The following is a 25631-nucleotide window of genomic DNA, read 5'->3' as shown; positions in this document are numbered from 1 at the left end:
CTGTGAACTTCATGTGTATTTTGTCATCGCCTACTTGCTTATCGTTATGAGAAAGACTTGAGGAATAAATGGTTGTGTGACCTTTGGGGGATATCTTGAATGCCTAGATACATGATCTAGAATATCTTTCTAACACAATTATTATCTTTGGGTTTTTTGGTATCAGCAAGTGCAATTTATAGCCTAAAAGAGGAGAAAACTGGCCAAGGTAAGACACACATTCTAGGCCAAGGGAGGAAAAAAATTGTATCCTTGTACACAACCAAAGCACTATTACACATTAGACTCCTTATGTTTTGTTAAAGAAAGAGGCAGGCAACCAGTTTTTTTTTCTCAAACTAAATGTCTCTATTTGCGTATTACACATATGACAAAAGTTCTCGATTTCTCACTTTGCATTTGGTTCTTTCTTGTCCTATGTCCTTTATCCCATGCAAACACATTTTCTGTTTTCATTCTCCTTTAAACTAGCCTCATGTTTCCCTTCTCCTAGTCATCTGCTTTTCTGAACTAGCTTTTTTTGTTTCCCTGCTAAAGCTTCACTGTTTTGTCCATTTGTACTTTACTTCAACCCATTTAATCTCTTGCTATTTTTGGTTCCTTCTTAATAAGTTACTGTTGGCCCAATTTCCCAGCAGCTCTCTGCCCATTTCTTGCTTCTTTCATCCCAGCTCTCATATATGCACATTATGTTTGCCCGTAGTACAATTTCAAGAGCAGAATAGGAGAACTGGAGCTAGGAGATGAGATCTGTACTGAGACTTAGGTCATACCTAATTTCATGTTACAAAGTGCTGAAGCTAACAGGAGTGATCACTTAGTAATGCCATGGAATAGACTAAACATTTTGACTCCAGGATGGCTTCTCTTTACATGTATCACCTCTGAGCAAAAGGGCACCTGCTTCCCTATGCTATCCAGGCAATATGACTCAATGGTGGCCTGGAAGGATCCCCTCTCGTAGTGGGAGAATGGTTTAATATTTGTTGATACCCAACCCTCGTGCTTTTTGGAACTGGTAGCAACAAAGTTATCAACTATCTATCTACTACAAGTGGAGACGTTGATTTGTTTCATATGAATCACTAAAACCTTTGAACTATTACTTACTGATCTGAAATACACTCTAAAAAAGACCAGGAGACAGAGGTTCTGTATTTCACTCCCAGTTTTCTTAACCACAAATTCTCAAAAATTTGAAATACTACAACTGTCCTCATGAGAGTGTTTATAGCTACGGGCTGTCTGTTGACACTCTCCCTGCTCCACAAAAAAACGTGTGCACATTTCTGTAAAAATAATTTAGATTTTCATTGATCAGACTATACAGCATGGCCTGGATAGTTAGAATAATTTGGCATGCAGAAGTTTTAAAGTGTAATTTGATTTTATGAATGCACATGGACAATACATTTGAGTAGCAAAAAGATTTCCATCCACTGCCATGGACTTATGCACAACAAACAGAAATAAATACTTTCTTGTAACTTTCAGACCCTTATTGCCACTGGTCACTATTATTAAATGGAGTAAATGGCTTGCAGTGACATTTAAAGCATCTAGGACATGTGCTAGAATACAGCCGTTTGCTTATGCACATAATTTGCACTTGCGATTGTAAAAAAGAGTCCTTACCAGGCTTTGCAGTTTGCCGACGTCAAAGCCAATTCAATATGCTGTATTTCCATGGTCTGGAAAGCAGACACAGTTTAGAGGTTTCATCTGGTTTCTTGTCGTCTCAGCTCTAATAACGTCTGGTAGGTGACTCACTGCTCCATCCCTTCGGTCAAGAGTAGCAGGAACAGTACAAGGCACACTAAAAAAATAGGCATTGTTGATTAGTTAGGCCTTCACCAGTTAAACCCTGGAGTATCTGAAAAGGAAAATACAGTCCGCAAAGCAATATAAATTAAATCAAGTATGTTCATATTTCTAATACATGGCTGCCCTCTTGCTAAATAATGTGCCATTAAAACAGAACAATATTTGTATTTGCATAATTCTATTTTTCCTGAGTAAAGTACAGCTTCCGCATGATGACTGTGTTTGAAAAGACTGTCAAGGACTTACTGTGTGCTGATAGGCTAATATTTCGTAAGTTCTTGACATATGATAATCTGACTTCTAGAAAATTTTACGAACATCCACGAGAAGGCCAAGAGGAGATAATAGAGCTACATTCTAAAGTGTACAACTGTAAAATAAAACTAATGTAAGTCACTTTCTTCTTTAAGAAAATAAATTTAAGCAAACCACAAATCTCTTCTTCAATCTATTAAATAAAAGGCCACAAGGTGTTAACCTACACCTGAAAGATACTCTGGTTCTGACAAAGGGCAAAGTTAAATACAATAACTGTTCATAATCAAATCTATGTTTGATACTCTTGCCTTTTTTAAACAAGGTCTTAATACAGTGTGATTTAATTAACTTACAAGTTAAATCAAATTAGAATGAGGCACTATGATTCCCAAAAAGTCTTAAATTAGGAATTTTTCAGGATCTGTAATTCCAGGAGAACTCTATCTGTTGATATTTCTCTCATTGCAGTCAGGTTTGTCCTAAACATATTTTAGCATTTCAGTGTCCTTAACACCTATTTACTTGAGCAACATCTGAAAAGACTATGATCATTAAATTATTCTTCTCTAACTGCTTTGAAATCTCTAATTCTTTCCTAAGTCTTTCCTAAAGCTCCTACATCTCAGACTGAGCTTGACATTTTATGTATGTGTAGCATATAAAAATGATCAGAAAGTTAAACACTGACCTGACCCAGCAAAATAACTCTGTGTTTTTTTACACTTGCAGTTATTCAGGCCTGACATTCACAAGTTTCCATACTGTAAAACCTCATGGGAGTAGAAAAGAGATTTTCCTACAACTCAGAGCTTTCTACATCCAAGCAATCTGATAAAACAAATCATCATTAAAAAGAGCAGGCAATCAGTACTGTTATCACATCTTGGTCTGTCTGGGTAGTGTCTCTCCCATAGAAAACCCCTAACTGATACTGTACTAACAAAGCAATCACTTTCACCATGGAATGAAACTTACTGCTGACTTGCTAAACAATATTTTTCCAGACTGCAGTCTGGATGTATAAATTCATTGTAGGCCACAAGCATTTGTTTTGTCACTTGTTGTGTCACTCTGTTGTCCCTCACTCATGCACTCGTTTCCCAGTCAGCAGGGAATCTGGGCTTTCAGTTTCTGGAATTTTTGCCTGCTGGTGATAGATTTTGTCTTTGTTGTACAGCTGTTTGATGTTGTTTATACTTACATACTTCAGAAGGCTGCCTTTTCTTTTCATATTACACGTTGTACATTAGCCAGACATCTTGCTATTCTTTTTTTGCTGCAGCTAGCTAATCAATTGATTGCTCGCAGTACAACTGTTGGAAAGGGAAAATAACTCAATTAATTGGTAAGTGAGCATGAAAAATAAAGTATGTTTGAAACACAGAAAACAGAATATACTATAGTGCCTTTAAATGAATAAAAAATGTGTGGGAAAAAATAAATCAACTCCCTATCCTGCTGCTTTCAGGAACATGGTCTATTGTCTCAAAACTCATCCAAGCAGAAGGTGGTTTCTGTTCCCCAGAATCAGTGATTCAGATGATGTCTGCTTTGACAACAGTGCATTCACCCTGACTGGGGGCCATTTTTGCCTCAAATCCACCTTAAGAGACTTGTATTGAGGCTGACTGAAGCTTTACAAATTATTTTTATGTAATATTTCTGGGATATGCTTTTCCTAACTATGTTTCCAGCTAAAATTATTCCAGCTTATTATGTCCTTTCTAAATTCATAAATTAATATCTAAGCATAAATTACATCTCAAGAAAAAGATCATAGGTGTTCTTGTGTAATGCAGGTTTTTGTGTAACATATGTGTTCAGGAAAAGATGCTCTTCAGCTGTGTTAGTTTGTCTTGGAAAAATACCAGCTCAGGGCTGCACCTTAGCTATGAACATTTGTTATAGTCCAAAACTTATTCTCTGACATCTTTTACCTAACGCAATTTCTAACAAGACTTTGCACCAGTCCAAGATAAGAATATACTATTCATAGTTAATCCTATGTCCTCAGAAGCACATTTTTAAACAGAACACTACTTTCAATACAGACATGGCTTTCTTCCTGCTGTAAAAATGCAGTAGAGGTAAGTACATTACAGGCTTCTGTTACATTAAATGCGGAAGAATTTTTATCTTTTTTGAATTTTTTTTTGTGGTTGCCACTGTTTCTTTAACCATACGAGATAAAAATGGTAGAACAAATGCCCAGAAGAGGTGATCAATACTACCAGCTCCTCTGATCCTCAGCAATTCTGTTTAAAGACAGAGTGTAAGCCCCACTGAAACTTACGGGAATTTTTCCACTAACCTCAGTGGAAAATAATCTAGGTTTAACATTTTCAGTATAAGTAATTAAGGTACCTGAAGCCTTGATCTAGGGTGTATGTCAATATAATTATACAAGTGTAGCTATTTGCTGTACTACTGTACACATAGCTGTAAAGGTATAATTTTCTACATGGGCATTCCAATTCTGCTGAAAGAAAAATAAACCTGTAACAGCTCTCATGTTAGCAGCGTGCTTTGCTATGACTTAGTTGTAAATCAAAAAAGTACCCGGGTACTACAACAGGAGTACAGACTAGGGGGTTTATAGTAATGCAACAATATTAAAATAAATGTGCACTCTCAAATTTTTCCATGGAAATGGAAATAAATCCTTGTGCACAGGCACTCAGGACTGAGCCGAGGAGGAAGATAATGATTAATCATTACAAATCCTAAGTTTGGGGGCTATGACATCTATGGCAGTTTTACCCACTTAGTTTGCAACATCCCCATATCCAGCGGCTCAAGCGATACTCAGGGGAAAAGCACCGAGCTCCAAATGCAGGGAGGAACCTAATCACGCTGGGAACCACGTCAGCCTGCTGGCACAGCACCGTGTGCTGACATACACACCTGCCTTTCGGGAAGGCTAATGAGCTCAGGCACAATGCGGGGTCACTGTGAACTAGACCTGGCTCGTGCCTCACCGGCTCAGCACACGAGTGTGGCTCAGCACCCCTGTGCCCACAGCTGTCCTTGCACACACACAGTCAGGGGTACAGGGGACTCCAACTACGGCAGAGTGAGGTGCAAATCTAAGCAGGTGCTCTAGGCTGCTGCAGGTTGAGCTTAGAAGACATAATTTGGCTCTCCTGGCTACAATCACAGTCAGTCTAAAGCCTTGTGTGCACAAGGAATTTATTATGAAGTAAACCAAGGTGACAGCAGAAAACCAAGAGAGCTGTTCTGCAATGACTTCAGGTGCGGGTCTCCCATTCTGGGATACAAGTGCACCCTCACCACTCAGCTCAGTCCCCGTCCAAAAAACATCACTCAAAGAAGCTATGAAAATAGAGTTCAAGTCTGTGAAAACAGCCAGAGTAACTGTGATTGCATTGTAAGCGTATTCCACAATACTTCTCCATGTTGAAAGATGAATGTATTCTTAATTCACTGCAACAGTACTGAATAAAGTGTATGCTGCAGCATCTTGTTAATAGGTCGAACAATGCATTACTTTGCACCCTCTTAGCCCTGTCAGAGTTGTGTTTTTTAAAGCACATTCATCAAAGGCAGCATGGGAGGTCTTGCCTGCAAGTCAGGGTTTAGGACTGTGGCCCTCATCTCACTGCTAGAGAGGGACACTCGCTCTTTAGACCCACCTCTTCTAAAGTATTTAGGCAATGTTTGTAAAATTGGAATGTTTGTAAAATTGGTCTGACACCCAAATTTACAAAGATATTACAAGGAAGTACCTAGCTTCTATTCCATTTCCTTGGGAGTCCAATGACTAAATAAATACCTTTGGGATTTGGGCCTCAGGTCCTTTTTTAAAATGTTTTCATTGTGGCTGATCTAATCTTCAGTTACTCCTCAAAGCCACTAAAACTAAAATTCTATATGTTATTTAAGTGTCACCTGTACATTGTCAATATTATTAAGCTGATTTGAGGCAGTGGATGAACTGGAAATCTAACCATAAAGACAGAGGCGGAAAAGAGGAGTGGCTTGTCTAAACATTTCTCTGCTGGTACAGGATTGTTTCATATATCAAAGGTCCTGCAATGTGATGTGACACATTTAAACTGTTAATTCATTCCAGATAATTCCTAACACTATTACTTAAATTGTGTAGTCCAAGAGGTTTACATTTAAAAAATCAAACTATTGTACGACTAAACTCAGATGTAGTGTGCCCACAGTGAAACCTTCTGTTGCACTGAAGTATGACGTGCTGTGTCTGGGAGACTGAGGGAAGGGTTTCGCTCTGGGGACACAAGGGGCCTTCCCATCTCCACCGCTCTGGGGACACAAGGGGCCTTCTCCATCAGCCACCCTACTGCATTCTGTGAGCAGTCAGAGCTGATGGAAGCTGCCCTAGGCTGCCACTAACACTGCATTTTACATTGGTGATTATTGTAATAATGCACTTGCAGGAAATTTTCAGGATTTAAATAGTTTCTGCAGAAATACTTTACTTACTATTACCTCTCACCCAGGATCCAAAATGAGATGGACAGGCCAGTTCTCACTTGGCACAACAATGTTGCCTCCAAGCAGTGAGTTGACTGCAGTAAAAACCATCCAGGAAATTCTTGGGGTGCAGCACAAAGAGGAAAAATAATGTGGAAACTGGGGAATATGCACACAGGTGCAAAATGATGATGTTGTCTGATGTTTTTTTTAAAGGCAAGCGGGGTGCTGGCCAGCCAAGTGCAGGATGCGCCAACTCCCACAGACCTAGATGATCCTGGAAGCTGAAAACATCTTTTCAAAAGCTTCGCCGAAGACTGGAAAGCAAAATACATCATGGAGACGTCGGGCGGCTCCCACCACCCTCTTTGCATTAAACCTGTTCGAAAAATCAACAGAAGGAAGGTCTCGGGTCTGAACGGGAAACTCATCGTGCCCCTTTCCCTCAGCATCTCTCCTGCACCGCCCTCCCAAGTGTCATTCCCGCTCCCCCCGGATGAGTCTGTCTGCCCGGGGGCTGCGCCCCCTGTGCCCGTCTCCAGCGGGGGCTGCGGGGGCCGGGCCAGGCCCGTGTGGGCCGGCGCTGCGGGAGGCTGCGGGGCCGGGCCGGCGCTGCGGAGCCGCCCGCTCCCGCCCCACCTCCGCCCGCCAGCCCGCACCGTTGAGGGGCAGCGGCGGGAGCGGCGCCACCGGGATGCGGCGCGGAGCGGGGCCGGGGCCGCGATGGCTGCTGCTGGCGGCCCTGCTCGGGGGTCTGTGCTGCGCCGCGGCGGGCGGCGGGCGGCGGCGGGCGGCCAGCCTGGGAGAGATGCTGCGGGAGGTGGAGGCGCTTATGGAGGACACGCAGCACAAGCTGCGCAACGCGGTGCAGGAGGTGAGGGGGAGGTGAGGGGGGGAGGGTGCGGGGGAACACCGAGAGGTGGGGGGGTCCCTTCCTCCCTCACCCCCGGGTCGGGCCGCACCGCACCTGCGGCACCGGCGTTTCAGCCGCCTTCGGCAACTCCCGTCAGCAGCCGCCTCTCCGCGACCCCCGGCGGGGCCGGGCCGACGCTGCCACAAAGCAGCCGTGGCCGCTGCCCGAGGCGGCGACCTCCGCGTTCTGGGCTGGGGGAGCGCGGAAATCCCCGGTGCTGCCGCCCTTCTCGGGCGGGGAGGCGGGAGGTGCGGGTGCGGGGGAAGGTCTCTCCTCCGCTTCTGGCGCTGTTTTCTCCGCGCCGGTGGGTTTTCCCGCCCCGCCTCGCACATCGGCCCCGCTGCTGCGCGGCCCCGGGCTCGCCGTGCGTGCGGGATCGCGCTGCAAAGGCACCTTCTTGCCGCGGTGCAGGCTCACAGGGGAAAAAACGCGGGCAGATGGTCCGTCTGGATCCTGAAGTGAGAAAATAACAGTACGTGGCAAGGGGAGGAGTGCAGAGTGATTTTATTGTCTTTGTGCAGTGGGAACTAAGACACAAAAGGTTACCCCAAGCCAGGATTCAAAGGTGTTAGACAGTCCTGAAAACACGTGTGGAGAAGCAGCTTACTTTTGATGTAATTCCTTATCTTGATCTCACATTCTTTGCCCAGAATTGAACAGGACCTGTTTCAAAGCATCTAGACCCCGAGCCATTGTCTCATATCACAGTTAAAAGACCTGGTTCCTGCATTGCCCTTACTTCTGTGCTTTTTACACTTCATGCTGAGGATCTTTCTTCTAGGTTCTGTTTTCCTCTCATTCAAAAATATATAGTCCCCAAAATCCCTTTTACTGGCAGCCCACTGGGGAAACAAACGTTTGTTTGCTATAATTAAATAATTTCTGAACTTTTGCTGCCATCTGGACAGTCACTGAAGTCTGCCTCTGTTATCCGCTTCATTTAGACTGCATAGACACTGAAACAAACTGTTGTTTGGGGTTTTTTTGTTAAGTATTCTTTATAATGCTCAAAGTAATCTTAGTTATAAATAAGGATGTAGTAAAAATTTCTGCCTGTTTTACTCTAGCCAGCTCTGGATTGAGGAGTGGTCTATATTCAGCAAGAAATGAGGATTGTCTGAACTGCATTGTAGCTGATAAATGCTTTACACTTATAAAGCTTTGCAGCTGTCATTTAAAATAAACAGACACACCAGCAAGACAAATTTTGTCTTGGGGAAACATTCTGTTGTTCAGCCTGGCTAAACTTGTGACCTCCCAGCTCTATTACAGCAGTTGGAAATAACAAAGGGATGCAACATTCAGAGTTTGTGTTGTTTACAAGATCCGTGCCCTTTAGTTAAGCTTACTCCGTTTTCTGATTCAGAGAGCGCCCCTGTTCTGTGCTGAGTCTTCGTCTGGCAAACAAAGACAGCGGGAACTGAAACAGAGAATGAAAGTCTGGATGCGCGATGGTGATCAAGAGGACTCCTGCTGTTGACTGCAAGGGGCTACAGCTCTGTCCTGCCAGAATATTTTCTCTTCTTTGTCAGATGGGAAAGTCTGTCTTAAGTGTTCAGTGGTTTTCTGGGAAAATAGAAAGCTGGGATTGACAGGCATCAGCCTGTGCAGATACCAAATTGCCATGACTTCTCACACAGCTTTTGCTCACAGGGACTGACTTTGGCTTAGGTAGTCCAGAGCTCAAGGCTTTAACTCTTCAGTGTTTCTCTAATCCATTAAAAGAGCTGCTGTGGTCGCTGGCTGAAACGGCTGAGTAAGCGTTCCCATACAGGAGCATCTGTACTAACAGCTTCATCTAATTAAACAGGACATTGCTGAGGACTGCACGAGAAGGGTTGCTTGTTCTCTTTTCTGTAATTGTTGCTAATTTTCAGTTGGTTTATTTAAATTTGGCAGATGGAAGCTGAAGAGGAAGGGGCAAAAAAACTGTCGGAAGTAAACTTTGAAGACTTACCTCCCAACTACCATAATGAGTCCAACACGGAAACCAGGATTGGTAATAAAACTCTTCAGACGCATCAACAAATTGATAAGGTATGAGGAAACATGTACAGCAAGCTTCTGGCTCTGACAAAACCTTTTCTGCAAAAACAAAACAAATTTTGTATGTTTTAGGGAGCAATAAGATAATTTGGAGCATAAACTTCCGTGATGATAATTACTTTGGGGTTTTAATGTATCTTATTTGCTTGTCTCATGACTGTGTAGGGTACATGTCATAAAAGGTTAAAGTGAAAGAACAATTTATTTTGAAAAAAGTGCCTGCTAAAAATAGAACACAGGTACAGCTATTACATGGGTCATAAAGGAACGACCGTTTCCCACTCATTTATCTTCATTACAGTGACATTTTAAATGAATAAAGAGGTAGGTATCATCTACTTTTTCCCCCCAGATTAGGATTTTATATGAGTGACAGCAAAATGGGAAAAAAAGAAGGGGGTGAGGGTGCATTAATTGTTGCAGAACTTTATTATTCCAGGATTGAGAGTAGCAAAAGACTAATAAAAAAATGTAATATGATATTTTGTTCTTTTGCCACATCAGGTTACAGATAACAAAACTGGATCAACAGTTTTTTCTGAGACAGTTATTACATCTATAAAAGATGGAGAAAACAGAAGAAATCATGTAAGTGAACACATTTTCCTCTTGAGAATTAAACAAATGCTTTGGGCTCATCATTCAGAAGAAGGTGTTATAGTTCACCTAGCAACATTTCTGAATGCTTTAAAACACAAAACCATTATGGGTAAGCAGTCAAAAAATGTCTTTTTTTTTCTTTTTTTTTAATTAGTTTAACTTGGGAATATTCTATTATGGATTGGGAGCAGAGTTTCAATGTTGTGGTTAACTGAGGTGCTTGATCTGAACATTCAGTTTGTCTGTCAAATATAAATATTGTACTCAAATAGCAAAGAGAGGCCTTTCCAGTGAGTGTGAGTAAACCCTTGGTATAACAGTGCTTCATGTAGGTCCCCTTTGTGCTTTTGGGTTTCATAAAAAAATTGCTTTACAGACTTTCAACGCTAGAAAATAAACCCCGAATTCTCTATTGTGAAGACTCTGTGGAACAATATATGGCTTTTTTTGCAGTCTAACGTAGTGATGGACAACTGGTTGCAAAATATCGCTTTGAGGAGGGGAAGAAGGGCCAGATAATAAATCCCTTTCCCCTCTGGAAATATGGTTGTTTAAGGATTCTTGAAGAAGTTTAAAAGATCAAGAATACTCTTTACCTGAGTCTTGCAGACATGGGTACATTTGCTAAATATCACTAGTCCCATGAGAAATTCAGTGCATCTTTTCTGCTATCATCCTCTGACTACGTTTTCCTTCTTTCAGCTCATATTTTTATACTGCTATTAAAGTTGAGAAGGGCAAGTAGGAAAATAAAGTTGCTTGTGTGCGCTATACTTTTTGACCGTTTGGCAAAGCTTACAGATTTGGTGGTAAGTCAAGGCATAAAATAAATTGCAACTACAGTTTGGTTTTATAGAAAGTGTTAACATATTGTGCAATGCTTTTTAATAATGAAATAAGTGTAAAGATGGCAATTAAAATGTTTTGTGTTTTTTCCATGCAAATATGGTCCTGATCTTGAAAACCAATGTACAAAGGCAAACCTTTCAATCTTCTTAGCACTGAGACACAACACAGGTGTTGTTTCATAATGTATTTGGCTTCCCTGTCATCTCTAGTCATTCTTCACAGCTGCAAAAAATATTTCCAAGTTAGCTTTCTCCAACAATCATACAAAGTTCCTTATAAGCTTTGTGTATGAAGTGACATTATCTGCATTTTCCATAAGGGAAGGTTGCCTCACCAAGCCAGTGCTGCATCCAGAACCAATACTATTATTAGTCTTTAAGCTAAAGGATTTGAGGGCTGAATACAAATTTTGGTCAGACTTCATGGTGGCAGTCTTTATTCAGTTATGAAGTAGGCATAATGAGAGTTGCTCATGTTAACTCCTAATCATTTAATTCCTGGGGTGCTTTATTCATCAGCATCCTTACTGCAACAGCTGCTGAAACAAAACTGCATTTGTTAATGTTTATTTCCCCTCTCACACTCATTTTGAACTTTCAGCATGGCCGTGGTACAAATACCTTATTTAGAGGTTGCCAAGTTAGAGAAAAAGCTAAATGGGAAAAGCAACCAAAAGACATATTTTGTTGTTATTTAAGGAGAGTGGGCAAACATGCATATATTAATTTGACTAAGAGATGCCTAACAGAAGTGAATCTGAAAAGACTTGAAAACTTTAGACATTAAGGAGGAATATGAATTATTTAGGGTACTACGAGGGTGAAAAACTATTGTAGAAGTAATGACATGAGACTGAGAACTGAAAAAATTGGGTTACTGCAAGGAAAATGTGCTGCCAAGGGGAGGTCTACCAAGTGGGTGGAAAAATTTGTGCAAATTAAAAAGCACTATCGATTAGATCTGTAAATTTAAGACAAAAATATTAGGAAAATGTAGTAGCAAACTTTACACTTGGCTCCTTTTTATGTACATAGATTTTCCTAGTTGAAGTGTTGTGTGACATTGCGGGATGTCCCGGGCGCTTTCCAGCCCACAGGCTTCCCAGACCACTGGACGGTGGAAGAGTCATTTCTGCTTCTTTGCTGCTTATTTTAAACATTAGCAACAAAGTAATACGTATATAAGGTATTGTATTCTCCAGGCAGATGTAAATGGAAAATTTGAAATCTGTTTGGAGATTATCTTGGTGGATCTCTAAGTACAGCCAGCATATGCTGTTCTGTAATGCTCATCCTTAATACCCATGAGTGATTCATCCTGCTGTGTAGTACAGTGCAACAAGAGGTTTGTATAATCGTAGCTGCACTTATTGTCAGTCATTTGGAAAGGACAATGCTGACATTTTGTTCTGGGTATGGGAGTTTGGCAGTGGAGGCTGTAGGGAGCCATTGCGAACAGGACCTCAGTTCTGATGCTGCTCCCGTAGCCTTCAGATTGGTGCCTCTTCAGAACAGCTCTTCCGTTTTTACTGTTCATCTGCTAAGTAAAAAATATAGGCACATACTATCACACTGTCTGTTTTTATAGGGAGACTGAATGCTGAAGAAGAGGTTTGGTTTATAGGCTTACCTTATAAAAGTTAAGGATTCCCAGAGCTCCTGCTCTTTAGGGACAAAATTGGATGGTAAATATAGGAATTCATCAAACACCTCAGCAAACCACCTGCTCTAAAATGTGAACTCTGTGTCATTGGTTCCTTCAGCAATCAGTAATAACTGGAACCCTACAACCGTCAGTTCACTTTTTGTCTGTGAGCTGAGTTAAAAGCCACTTGAGATCACTGAACGTTTTTCCAGTGATATTTTGGGGCTTTGAGACATGATGCCAAAGCCTCACAGGCAGGCAAAGATGTGTCTTGTGATGGGTCTTTGTTGCAATAATAAATCCACATACTGGCTGGCATGAAATTAAGCACTGCAGAAGCAGCTTCATGGAAAAGAGGTTGTATCTGCTTTTTAAATCACAGTGCTTGTGCCACCACTCTGTCCTCCTGCAAACAGGTACAAACGCACACTACATAGCGCATATAAATATATATGTGTATACACGTATATAGTGCAGATACACTATTACAGAAACATAAGGCATAATCTTCCCTTCCCACACACTTTTCCCTGTCAGGCAGTATTGCTTCTTGGCTTTGCATCACAGAATTATTCCCTTTAGACTGCGTTCTTTGTTGCTGAATGGCTTACTTGTCAGTATTTTGATGGCCAGAAGACTATCAGTATTTTAAGTCTCCAGAAGAAGAATTGGGCTGCTTACCATTTCTGGCAACGCAATCCGGTTCCTCAGAGGTGCTGCATTATTGGGAGGTGCCGTTTACATTCCCAGACTAACATTCACTTTCTCAGATGTCAGTGAGGACTGACAGTCACCAGCATAGATGTCAGGCTTTGATCCAACACTCCTGTCTCTTTAAAGAGACCAAACAGAGGCGAGAGGTAGCTGGATGTGTGTTTTTATGTCTATGCAGGGTTTTACATCCACTTGCTCCTGCGTTTAAGGTTCAAATATTCTATAATATACTTCTCCAGGGAATATTAGTTAGATTGCAAATTAATAGAGTAACTCCAGTAGTAATTTCAAGTATAGGACACAGATAAAGTAACAGCACTCTTTATTACAATGTGAAAATCAAAATGTTTTCTGGCTTGTTAACTAATTCTATTTCAATTGTGATACATTGGCCTAACCAATGAAAAGCAGGCATGAAAATTAAAAGGGAGCAACATTGTTACTGGTAAGATTTGCTGCACAAAGATTAGTTGCATGTCTTCCCGGTTGTGTTCAGAGCAGTGTTTTATATACGCTCTCTGTTCTAATTCAAGCTAGTGTACCTAAGATTCTTTTTTTCTTCTGTCTATTAACTTGATAAATAGAAACAGCAACGGCTTCTTTTTAGCAGGTTTGGTGTGGGGGTTTCTTGTTTGTTTGTTTGATTTGGTTTGTTTTTCCCCAATCTCTGCAGCCCTGGGCAGAGGGGACGGTATCACTGTGCAACTGCTTTCACAGCTCACTTGGAAGGTTCTGGAGGTGACCATCAGTCAGGTCACTGGTGTATCTGTAGAGGTAGAGTCGATAACATGCCCATTATAATGCCCTTATTTAAAGCATTTTTCAGCCTTTATCTTCAGTCTCACAGTGAAATAGTAAAAAAAAAAAAAAAAAAGTAGAAAAATTAAACCGTAATCTTTGGGGTTCTACGTCCCCTTTTTCTAGAGAGAAAACTGTTTTAAATGGCCAAGCTGTAGCACTTAATAACCAAGCTCCCACTTCTCTGCAGATACCCAGAGCTACTGAAGCAACTGCTTGATTCCTATTTGAGCAACTTTTGTATGATTTCACTACTCATATTGTCAGCCACATATACTGGAGTTGCTCTCTTTGAGATTCACACCGCTCCAGGGCAAGGAGTTCCTACCAGTACTGAAGAGAAAAGGAGCTTTGAAAACTGAGAAGCAAGCATTCATGGAATGGCCATTGCAATTTTTCCATCAGCAGCACTGCAGGAGAGCAGCTGATAGCAGAAATTTGAACATCCAGCATCTTGATGTTGGCTTCTGCTCCCTTTGGCATGCTAGTGTCTCAGGGAAGACGCTTGTTTTGGACATCCTGGTCCTACATTTGGGTCCAATTTCTGTCTCATTTTTCACAGAACTTTTAGTCCCTGGTGACTTGCACTCTACAACCTTAAACTATCAATAGAGACACTAAGTGCATTCTTGGGTTGAAATCCTGGTCTCTGTCTAGCCAAAAATCCCGTAATATCTAAAGCCAGTAGTTTTTGTATACTTAATAATTTAATTTATTAGCAAGCTGCTCATAGTCTGCACTTACTCTACTGGGGGAGATACGAAGTAGCCATGCAAACTGAACCAGGGTTTTGACCTTCTTGAGCCCAGTTAGTGACACCATGGGGGACAGTGATCCTGAGCGGCCTGAATATCTGTGTCTTGTTTCGAAACAAGCAAATCCATTCTTTGACTTGTTGTAGAGAGCCAGGGCTCTTCAGCCAGGATTCAGACATTCTGAACATTTTACTGAAACCCTCTTTTTTTCCTGTTCTTTTTCATTTCAGTCTTGACTGTGTAGAATATGAAACTGAGGGGAAGATGCAGGTAGCTCATGAGGACAAGTACCTTGTGTTTGTAGAAGATTATGTGGAGAAGGGTGCAAAGCGAATGAGGATGTAGCCAAAGATGAGAAAAAACTTGCAATTAGTGTTTTGAATTGCTCTCTAATCTGTAATACCTTTTGGTTATGAATCTCGAATACCTTTTGGTTATGAATCTCGTTGTAGAGCAAGGGACATATCCTTCTTGAATGAAAGGTGCGATGGACTGTGTGCATTCCCAAATGCTTCTTAGTGATGCAAAAGCTGTTAAGAGGTTTAATTTAGCTCATGGATGATAGGATGGCCTTATTGCAGTCACAGTGTATCTTTAAGACCAAAGTTTTTACTGGTCATCTGATGTGCATTGGACTATAGCCAAGAAAGGTCTGAATGTTAGCCTTAGTGACTGCAAAGGCCTGACATACGGAGTTTGAAAAATGTGTGTCGTCTCTGATCCTGCATGAAGAAAGTTCTCCAAGGATGAAGGTGGGAGATGTCTGCAATTGCCAGCTGAGGTGTGTGTCGTACAGCTCTGGCCATGTCTTTACTGAACTTAGTCCATTCTGAGTTGGTTTGTTTTCAAAGAGAGGATGTGATGTAAAAGTTAAGGATACACACAGACAATCGGGAATGGGTAGTGTGTACAGACATAAGATGGTTTTGTAATACCATGGCCATGATGTGGAGAAAAGTGAGACTGCAGTTTCCATGGACTCAGATGTCGTGCTTGGTGACCCTGCACAAACAAGCAGGTGTAAACAGCTGTTAGACCTTATCAGGGTGAAGAGAAGCAACGCGCCTTTTGCTGAGGGATGAGGCAAACCAGGCAGGTGTTCCGGCTGAAAACACAACAATCAAAGGTCAGGGAACACAGATCATTATCACGTTTTTTTTTTTTTTTGTCTTAAATAGTGGCTTGGATTTGTAGGCAAAGAACCGATGCAACAGCAAAGGGGTTACTCCTGATTAAAGGTATCAAATCCTACCCTTATTTGTATTAGTGGGAGTCTGAAGTAATTCTAATTACTTCAGTAAATTTGCTTGCTAGTGACGAAAAAGATTTAAAAGAGCGACTAGGATTTCTTTCACATTTCCTATTGATCTAGCTTGGTCTACTTTTTTTTTTCTGTCAGGTGAGGCAAACAAAACTGTGTAGTACTAATTCATATTCTGAAAGTAAGTCTTCTTTAGTAATTCAGGTCTATACCTATGTTTAGAATAGTTTTAAAATTTGCTGGATCCTCATGTGCTATAATGTGGAATTTCTGTTCCATTTAAACTCCAGAGAACACGAGTATTTTTATGCAAAATCAAGTTGGCTTACTGATTTTGTGTATCTGGACTGTTACCGTTTGAGTAGCTGAATATGGAAAGGAGGAAGATTTTCTTGGAATAAATTTCTCCTCACCAAAAATGTGGTATTACTGTACCACAGTATCAGTGCCTAGGATTGATTCAATGTTCTGGGTGACAGTAAAAACACAACAGCAACCTGTACGTTTATCTGCAGGAGGCTACAGAACAGACTTTCTTTCAGAGAGTCTCTGCCCACCCACAGCTTCATCAGCGTCCATCCGAGAGCCACGCACCACTTCTGAAGCTAACAGCGCTCCTGTTAGTTGTGGAAATAAATTCTGGCTTGTTGGAGACTTTTCATCTGTGGGGAGGTACACATCATGTTCAGTTACTGGCTTCTGCCTTGTTTGCACGTTGGTTGGTACAACTCTTCTGCAAACAAACCATGGTGAGGGTGTAGTGTAGCTCAAAGGGCAGTTGTTTACTTTTTCCATGGTTTTAGTTCAGTTTTCTCACACGTAACAAGCTGGGTTTAGGGAACCGAGGCATCCAAATGTCCTTTACAGATCATGTCCAACTTGTAGGGAGACATAAAACCAAATCGCTATGAATACTTTTACTTTCTGCCTCTACTGAATCTACCTATTTATCCTAAGAGAAATTGAACTTTTTTTAATCTTCTCTATAAGGTAAAAGATACAATGAGGAGAGTGAATCTTTTATGTGGGCTGGTGTCAATCCTGTGATCTGCGGACGTCTGTTAAAAGATCGTCGTATGGACTGTCTTTAGACAGCACTGAAAGTTCATCAGCAATGTTTCTTTCCTCTGGTCAGACTCATGTAACAAAATTAATCATGAGAGGAAAAGCTTTAAAGCTTTAAAGCAAAAGACAAGAAGTTTTCCACTGTTTTTGATTACATGCTTTCATCCATTGGCTCCAGCAGATGCTTATTTGAGATTTTAGCTGAAACCATGTTATCTAATGAAGCAGTAAGCTTTAGCTGGTAGGGTGACAACAGTAGCAAAGGCTTTTGGAAATACACGCTATGGATGTAAAGCATAAATGGGTTTTTATTTTTTATTTGTATCTGTTGTAACCTTAGAATGATTGAGATACAAAGGATACAGACAAATGGACTAAATCTGCAACTGGTTTACATCTGCATTGTCATCTGCAAGGTGGCAGAATGGTACCGAGTCACCACGGCTGGGAGGTTGGCCCAACACATAGTTCCATATACAATGAGCCTGGGTATTCTCTAACCTTTTTCCTGGACTGTAGGAGAGGCAGAATAATCAAAATCAGTAGAATGACACTGTTTTTGCACCAGTGAGTAGGAGGAGACAGAATTAATATGATCTGTGATCTCTTGGCCTCTGTGCAGTGGTTTATGGTCTGGAGGGTGTGTGAGGTGCTGCTAGTCCAGCTGAATGGTGTTTTGTACTATTAAAATTGAAGGAAATTGAAGGAAAGTGGTGAATTTAAGCCTGTTTCTGTTCAGTTCAGTTTCTTCAAAGGTTTAGCGATGTGAGAAAAGAAGCACTGTCGAATAGTGGCTTCAAATGTATTCCCTGAGAAACGCATTTCTTTGTCAGCCGAGTAAGTCTCCCTTTATCCTTCCACCCATCTGATTCAAAAGCAGCATTTTGGCGTCTTTTGCAGAGTGAGTGTCTGACTCACTGTGGTAGTCAGCCCCGAGGAAAACCACATCAGCTCTCAAATCACGGCTGTTCACTGCAGCTTAGAGAGACAACCCCCCTCCAACTCTTCTGTCTGTCCCAGTTCTTACCTTAACAGCCAATCCACTTCTCCCTTCCAATTAGTAATATGTTGTTACAGAGTATAATTGGTAAAAATATGTACAGGGTGGGGTGGGAGTTTCAGATTTGTTTACTTGTTATTCTGTCTGGAAATGACTCAGAGACTGTTTTGTGAATTTATATCATGCGAGGAATCCCTCGGACTGGTTCCCTCAGAAAGTCCATCATCCCAGGGGGAGGAAGAAGCATCTGTCGGCATGTGGAGAGGCTCATGTCATGGTGTCAGGCAAAGGGGAACCTCACTGGTCTTTCCGTGTCCAAGATATTTCACAGACATCAGCGAGGGAAAGTTTTGGTCCCCTAGTAGGTGTTTATCTTGGACTTCGTGCATCGCAAAAATCTGTAATACATTCACATTCTTATGTCCTTTTTGGAAGGACATAAACAGCATGCTGAAGAGCCTTTTTCATTTCTTCTTCTTTGGAATTTGTTTAGGAAATAAAATTAATATTCATTAGTAGTCATCATCTCATGCTGCTGATATCCTCTAGATATTTTAGGACCGAATAAATGTAGGAGTAGCTACATTTATACAGTCCTAAAATTACATTTGGCCCTTTGAAGGCAACCGTGAGGCTGATGTGTGCCCCAGTGAAAATGAGTTTGACACCCGTGCTCTAGATGTATGATTTCAGACAGAGAATTAAATTAAGAAAAAGCAACAGGCTCTGTTGTAATCCCAACAAACGTCCCAAAGATGAGGTCTGGAAGAAGGCTCAAAAAGCCAATATCTACAACCCAGATGCCTCCTCCATCCTTAGACATTCATCTCATCTGTTCTCTAAATCCTGGAGACAACTTATTCCAATGCTTTTCTGTGCTCACTCTATTGCTGTAATTTGAACCCCTTCTTCTTCCATCTACAGCTCATGGAAAAGAAATTATTCCCTTTCCTCTCCAGTAAGAGCAGCCTGCCACACTGTCAACTCTGCTATGGGCAAAATCCACTGTAGATGAATACTTACCCGTGTATTTATCTTCTGGTATTGTTATCTTTGGCTGACACCTTCATCAGTAAGTCAGTCTCTTGAGAACATAAGATACCAAAAAGTATATAATGTAAGAAAAAGGCACATAAGATTCGGGGTTTGAAGTAAGTTCTGTGATGGATTTGGCACAGGTTGGCATCTTACTCTGAGTTCTACTCTGAAATTTAGTGCTTAAGAAAAGGAAGCAGCTATTAAGTACAGAGATCTTGTTTTGAACTGTTTTTGCACAGCTGTTTCGCATCCTTGCTGTGTACAGCTACTCTGGGTTGGTTTGCTTTTATAAATGTTCAAAATTTACATAGTTTGGTGGTGAATCATGGAAACCTTGTAGCTGCCAGTTGTAGAAAGAAGAGACTCCCGCATTAAAGTTCACCCCCCCCGGGCACACCACTACATGAAAGCAGGATCTTTATGTGATTGCTGACTGCTTACAAATAATGGCACTTCAGAGCTTTGTAGCACAGTTTTATAGTGTTCCTGTTGCTGTATCTCAAGACATTTAGAATAAAAACCAAGATCTTTTAGACCACGAGGTTTTCGACACATGTTCTGGTTATCAAAGGTCAAAGCATTGTTCTCTGATTAATAGACAGGTAGATGCATTTCTCTATTAAGACTATTAATTGCAAAACCATTAGGAAAACCTTGTTTATAAATGTGCATCAGCATTTTGACTTCATTTGCTAATCTCATACTATGTGAAAAAACTTTTCTTAACAGTGACCAGTTGAACATGAAGCACGTGGCTGTTGGTTTTGAGTCTCAGATTGTCTAATTTCAGAATATTCCTTCGCTGTCTAATTATGGATATAGAAGATTATAGAGTATTTAAAAAAAATGGACCGAGTATATAGCGTGACACCAAGTTTCCTGAAGGCCACAGGGAAGATTTTGTTGTCAGAATTTCTACTATCCTGCTCTGCCAACAGTACACCTGGCAAACAGGAGAAGAGAGGAGAAATTGCAGGTTAGAACCTGTCCTGCCTGCTCTAGGGCAAATGTCTGGGACGAGACGAGACTTCTGCTATTGCAGACAGTCACTGCAATATATAGCCCTATATATATATGGTTGTATATATATGTCGACACAGACGTTGGCTTCTAGGAGCTCTTAGTTTCCAGACTAAGTTAATTAGCTGTCAGATTATAGTTTTGGGGGGTTTTTCTGCCCAATTTGATCAGTTCTTCTAGTGTGCTTCCACTGCAAAATAGGCTGAAGTAAGTACTTTGCACTGTGTTTCCTGCTGAGAAGCATTTGCAGAGGCTGTAGCCTGGCCAGGGTCAGATCAGTACATTGCTTACTGAGAAAAAGGGGGTGAGGGAAGAAAATAAAGTGGCTGCTTCTGCAGAGTGACCTGCCATGAAATGATTACATGGCATACAGAGATTTTGACCGTATGTGAACAGAGCATGATCTGATAGAGCATCTAGGCATCATTTTTCTCACTGTCTTGAGGTATTTTTCATTGGGTGACTTCAACCTGCCTCAGTTAATTCCCTGGGCTCTTTGACAGCATGTTAAGGCCAACCTTGCCATTGTTGCTTTTGGTACCTAAAGCCAAGCTCAAGTGCCTTTGGGTTATCTTCAGTTATGTCATGTGGACGTATTTTTTCATCCATTCATGTTGCATCATGTGGAGAGCCAGAAATGAAGTTTTTCCAGTTTAAATGTTTCCATTTTCTTGGCAGGGGAAAGGGAAACAGGTGAGATTAGCTCCATGGAGAAGTTCAAGACAAAACTGCAGAAGTCACTCGTATTTTCCTATTTATTAGTTTTGAGCTCTGAAGGCCCATTCCTGTTGAACCGCCCCAGAAATAACTGACTTTTCCCACATAGCACGGGGATGTGACTAATACCATAGTTTGTAGCTCACATGTCTGCCCTTTTTAGTATGTCTTTTTTTAACAGTAGTCCTTATTTTTATGAGTGCTATGTACTTGGCAGAACAGCAGTAAGAGGTTTGCTCTGCTGGAAAGTATTACAGAGGTTTCGAGGTATTTCAAGGCAAGTTAATTTGTATCTCATTAAAGACAAATGCATGATGTGCTCTGTCTAGACAACTAAGAGATTAGGAACTGGAACGCTACTGCAATTCAAACTATGGTAGTAGTTTCCATAAAACAATATTCCATTCTATGTAATTCTGCCATTTTTCTAATACAGATAGTATATGTAGGATAGAAAACAGTTTTTATGCTTTTTTTCCTTACTACTCAGCAGTTCTTGCCATCTGCTGCAGTAATAGAGACCAGCCCTACGTGAAACGACTTGTAGAAATTAAAACAAAACCTAGAGGGGGATATGTAAGCACAGAAGTAACCATTGTCTCTTAGATGTGCTATTTGCTAAGAAATGTCAGTTTGAAGGAGAACAAGCGGCTTTGCTAGAGCACTTCAGCTGTGGCTGAAGGTATCATCGTGTCACAGATACAGTTGGACGAGCTCTGGAGCTGTTTGGGAAGGATCTCCGGCTCCTCTTTATGAAGGTTAACACTGAGTTTTACTTGACCTACAGGTTTTTTGAAAAATAAATTAATTTGTATCAGGAGCTTTTAAGAAAGACGTAAATGGTCTTTTTGTGCAGCGGAGTTTTTGAGGCGTAGTTGTCCCAGCAGACTGGGAGAGATGTCTCAATGCATTTCCTAATTGTTGCACCAAGAGCTTTTGTAGCTTGGCTTCCTATGTTGTGTACCTCCTGGCAAAACTTCCTCACCTCTCTGAAATCAGTCAATTTTGCCTCTATACTTTATGGCTTGTGAACCTGAAATCCATAGAGGGTTAGGAATGGACACTTAGGTATTAATCACCATTGAAAAGTTGTGTATAAAGTCATCAATGAAGCCTTCCTCTGCTTTCGTGGGTTCTAAGCTAAAGTGTCAAGAGCCCTGAAGGAAAAAAAAGCTCATTTGCCTGTCCCTGACAAGTGTTGGCTGAAGATACGAAGAGAGAGTTTTGTTTAAAATTATCTTTGAGGAAAGACTTGTTGAGAATGTGGGAGGTAGGGTGAGTGTGAGTGGGAAGAAGGAATAGACAAATCTCAATTTTGAATGTAAAATCAGTGATTCCATTTTGAAAGTCAGTATCAGACTTGAGGATGTTTTCTAGTCTGTGCTTAGGCTGTTAATTAGGAATGGAAAGAAAAAGAGCAAAAGGCAAAATGAACATGATTTCAGTCCATACTATATCACCAGTGAAACAGAGTATTAAAAATACTACCATGGTGAGGTACAGAAACCAGATGAACGCTGCAAACAAGAGTGAAAGTAGGCTAACTCTGGCCTTGTAGTTCTGCTTTCTTAACTCGAACTGTGAAATTCTTTGCTTCTCCCTCTTCATCCTCGGTGTGTTATATCGGCAGAGGATGATGTGGTCGACACCACCATTAGCCACACTCCACCCGTCAAGTGCAGTTGGCCAAAATAGCCTGTAGTGCCATCCCTGGCAAAGTCATGCTGTTGGGTCTTTTTCTTCTGTGCCTTTCCATGTATACGTGAACATTCAGCCATTGGGAAGGTGCTCTTGTGACACCAGCTCTGACCTGTACATGCCTGCGCTGTCGCACACTCGGGCATCTGTTGCGGTTTTCTGGTAGCTGCGGTACTCTCACGCTTCACTATCACTACATCTCTCACTTTTGTATTCTCAAGTGTGGAGGCTGAACCATTATTTAGGAAAGCAAACGATAGCTTGGCGTAATCTGCCAAAGTCACGACAATTGAAGTTTCTTCCAGCAGCAGTTGTTTTAGCAGTTTTATAACACAAGGAACTTTTTCCACGAGTTTCAATGTTTTGCTGAGGGTCTGGTTTTTTTTTCCTATTGGTTTTGGAGCCAATCTTAACCCCCAAATTGCTTTCCGGTGTTGCAGGGTATTCACTGCAGAGTACAATCCTATAATAAGAGCCCACAGGACGCTGAGTATGTACTGACAGGTACATAACATGCTCTTCTTCATCCTGGCTTCTGTTGTTTATGGGTCCTACTACACTCATTAATATATAGACTATCCTGCTTTCACACTGCGTTATTCTTTAGCACTTCTCAAACAGCATATGCCTTCGCTGCTACGTTAAATTAAGTGGTGTAACAATGTAATGGATTTCAGAGAGAATTACCCCACTTTAAACATAGCTAATTTTGTCTTTAAGCTATTTGCTCAACTTGTATGCTCTGCTGCATGTCAGAAGCCAGTGGTCCCTCTCCTCAGTTTACACACTGTTGCTCCTGAAAAGACAAAATATTCTGAGAAATGTCTTCATTTACAGAAAATAGATTGTTCAGAATCCATTGCAGCTGATGAAGAAGTTTAGGTTTGCTCCTTGTCCAGCAACTGCTGTGTCTCAAGCTACCCTGATTGGAAAGAAGGAGACAAAAAAGATAAATGGTTACGCATATGCATGTATAAGCACTACTGAGTTCTGCATTATATATATAATACCTGGGTGAAGGAAGTTGATTTGGAGTGTGGCATAAAATTTCAGCGAGCATAAGAAAGCAAGCTTTTTCCATGCCAGGAAAGAAAGCTATGAAGTGGTTTTTTCCCCAACTGAAAACCCTCATAAAACTGGAGGTCTGAGTTGGTGGGACACAATTCAGTGAGAGGAGAAAAAAGGTTTTTTGGCAAGGGACTCATGAGTGCAAGAGGAAGCGGTGACTGCAGAATCGCAGCTTTGATGTGAGGTGGTTTTAGAGCTTGAGAGAGTTATTCCATGAGCTAAAAAATGATTATGGCAAGATTTCTCCTCTGTGGAAAGGCACAATCGGAAAAACTGACTATACTGAGACCTGGCTGTTTGCCTGAGAGTGGATGGAACAGGAGTGAAGCAGTATAGTTTATTCTGAGTGTGGTTTGTACAGTGGGAATCATAAAAGAAGCTGACAAAGCTACAGACAGAAAATTGGCCAGAAGGAGCACGGCTGCTGAAGAGAAGTGGCCAAGTGCTAACTTGGAACCACAAAACCTCAAACATACTATATAACGTTTAGATTTTGACCTGCCTGATTACGTAGTGACAAAGAAGCAAACAAGCAGAACACACACTGTACTGGAATGATGGAGCTGCAAAAACTAATGTCTCAAAATAGTTGAAACGACTGCTTCTTAATTATAAACATATAACCTGGATATCATGTCATTGACTTGAAAAGAATCAGGCCCCAGACTGTGTTTGGCCTCTGTTCTGTGTTCTGGGTAATCAAACTGTTTGAAAACATGGCCAAAGTAGGGAACTTAGTGGCGGCATTGCTCTTGGTGCAGAGCAGCCCTGTCTCACACGGACCAAGGAGCTTCCGTAAGGTTTAATCTGGAGATACTATTGCTGAGATCATTTGCAGCCCAGCTGAAACACAAACCCAGCGGGGATGGGGTGGAAGAAGCCAGCAGTTTGGGGAGAAATGGTCTGAAAAAGTAGAAATAGAAAGTGAAAAGCTTAGTAGGAACTTTCAGTAAAGGTTACGCAGATGACAGTTCATCTGCTCCAGCAAATGAGATGAACATCTGCCAAAAAGAAGCAGTCAAGTGGTTTCTTCAGAGAATTCAGGGATTTTGTATAATTCCCCTTCTTTTAAAAAATGTTTTTTAATTGACTAATTTGCAAATTTTTTTAATTGGCAAAAAGTAGCATCAGCCTTACGATGATGCAAAACAGTGATGAAGTACAAGTGACTCAGAACAGTGCCGTGAGTCCTTCTTCTGTTGGCTAGATTGTTTCCAGCTTGGAGAAAACACGCTTTAGAGAACAGGTGATTAATGCTGAGGTATGTAATGGTGATTAATCAGGTGATTTTAAAGAGGAAACACCCCCTCCCTGTGAACCAGTCGCTTCTGGGGCACACAACGTAAACGCTCTGGATCATCCTCCCTTCCGTACCCGCAGAGTGATGTTCTGGGAAGAGTTTCTGGCCAGTTTGTGTGTTGACTTGGTGCAGCAGGAATGAATGGCGACCCATCTCCACCCCAGCGCCCGTGGGACTCCGCATGAAGAAACTTCAGTCTGAGTCTGTCATTCAGATGGGAACTTGGGTGTCCCTCTCTCATGAACATTTTTATTAAGGCCATGAAATGATTCCAGGTTTGAAAAGCTGAACATGGGCTCGAGCCCTGTGCTGGCTTGAGGCCTCCTCTGGTGTCTTAGCTGGGTAGCAAAGGCCGATGCATTAGGGAACCGTGGGGTTTCTCTTTCCCCATGCTGTATGTGGCTCTTCAGTACTTGTCAATCTTACATTAGTGTTCAGACCTGCCTGCTGAATATTCTTGTGCAGAAAACAAGGTGTTGAGGGGGGAAACACTGAGTTTGTTATGTGCATTTCAAAATCACATCATGTAAAAATCACATTCTTTGACAGGCTGGAATGTCATTACATGTAAATTAGCTCCCTCAACAGCAGGGAGATGC

At 41.4% G+C, this 25631-nt stretch overlaps 1 protein-coding gene across 1 annotated transcript in view; it reads left to right on the top strand.

Moving 5' to 3' along the window:
* The first annotated feature begins 7176 nt into the window (after positions 1 to 7176).
* Positions 7177 to 25631, top strand: part of DKK3 (dickkopf WNT signaling pathway inhibitor 3) — a 28918-nt gene continuing 10463 nt past the window's right edge. Inside the window, exons 1-3 of the mRNA XM_082059169.1 lie at positions 7177 to 7420; positions 9359 to 9496; positions 10010 to 10093. Of these exons, the coding sequence (XP_081915295.1) occupies positions 7241 to 7420; positions 9359 to 9496; positions 10010 to 10093 (402 nt within the window). The 5' untranslated portion in view covers positions 7177 to 7240. The remainder of the gene's footprint in view (positions 7421 to 9358; positions 9497 to 10009; positions 10094 to 25631) is intronic.

Source organism: Streptopelia decaocto, assembly GCF_964273445.1.
Source record: "Streptopelia decaocto genome assembly, chromosome: 7".
NCBI lineage: Eukaryota > Metazoa > Chordata > Aves > Columbiformes > Columbidae > Streptopelia > Streptopelia decaocto.
This window is presented reverse-complemented; position numbering and strand designations above follow the sequence as displayed.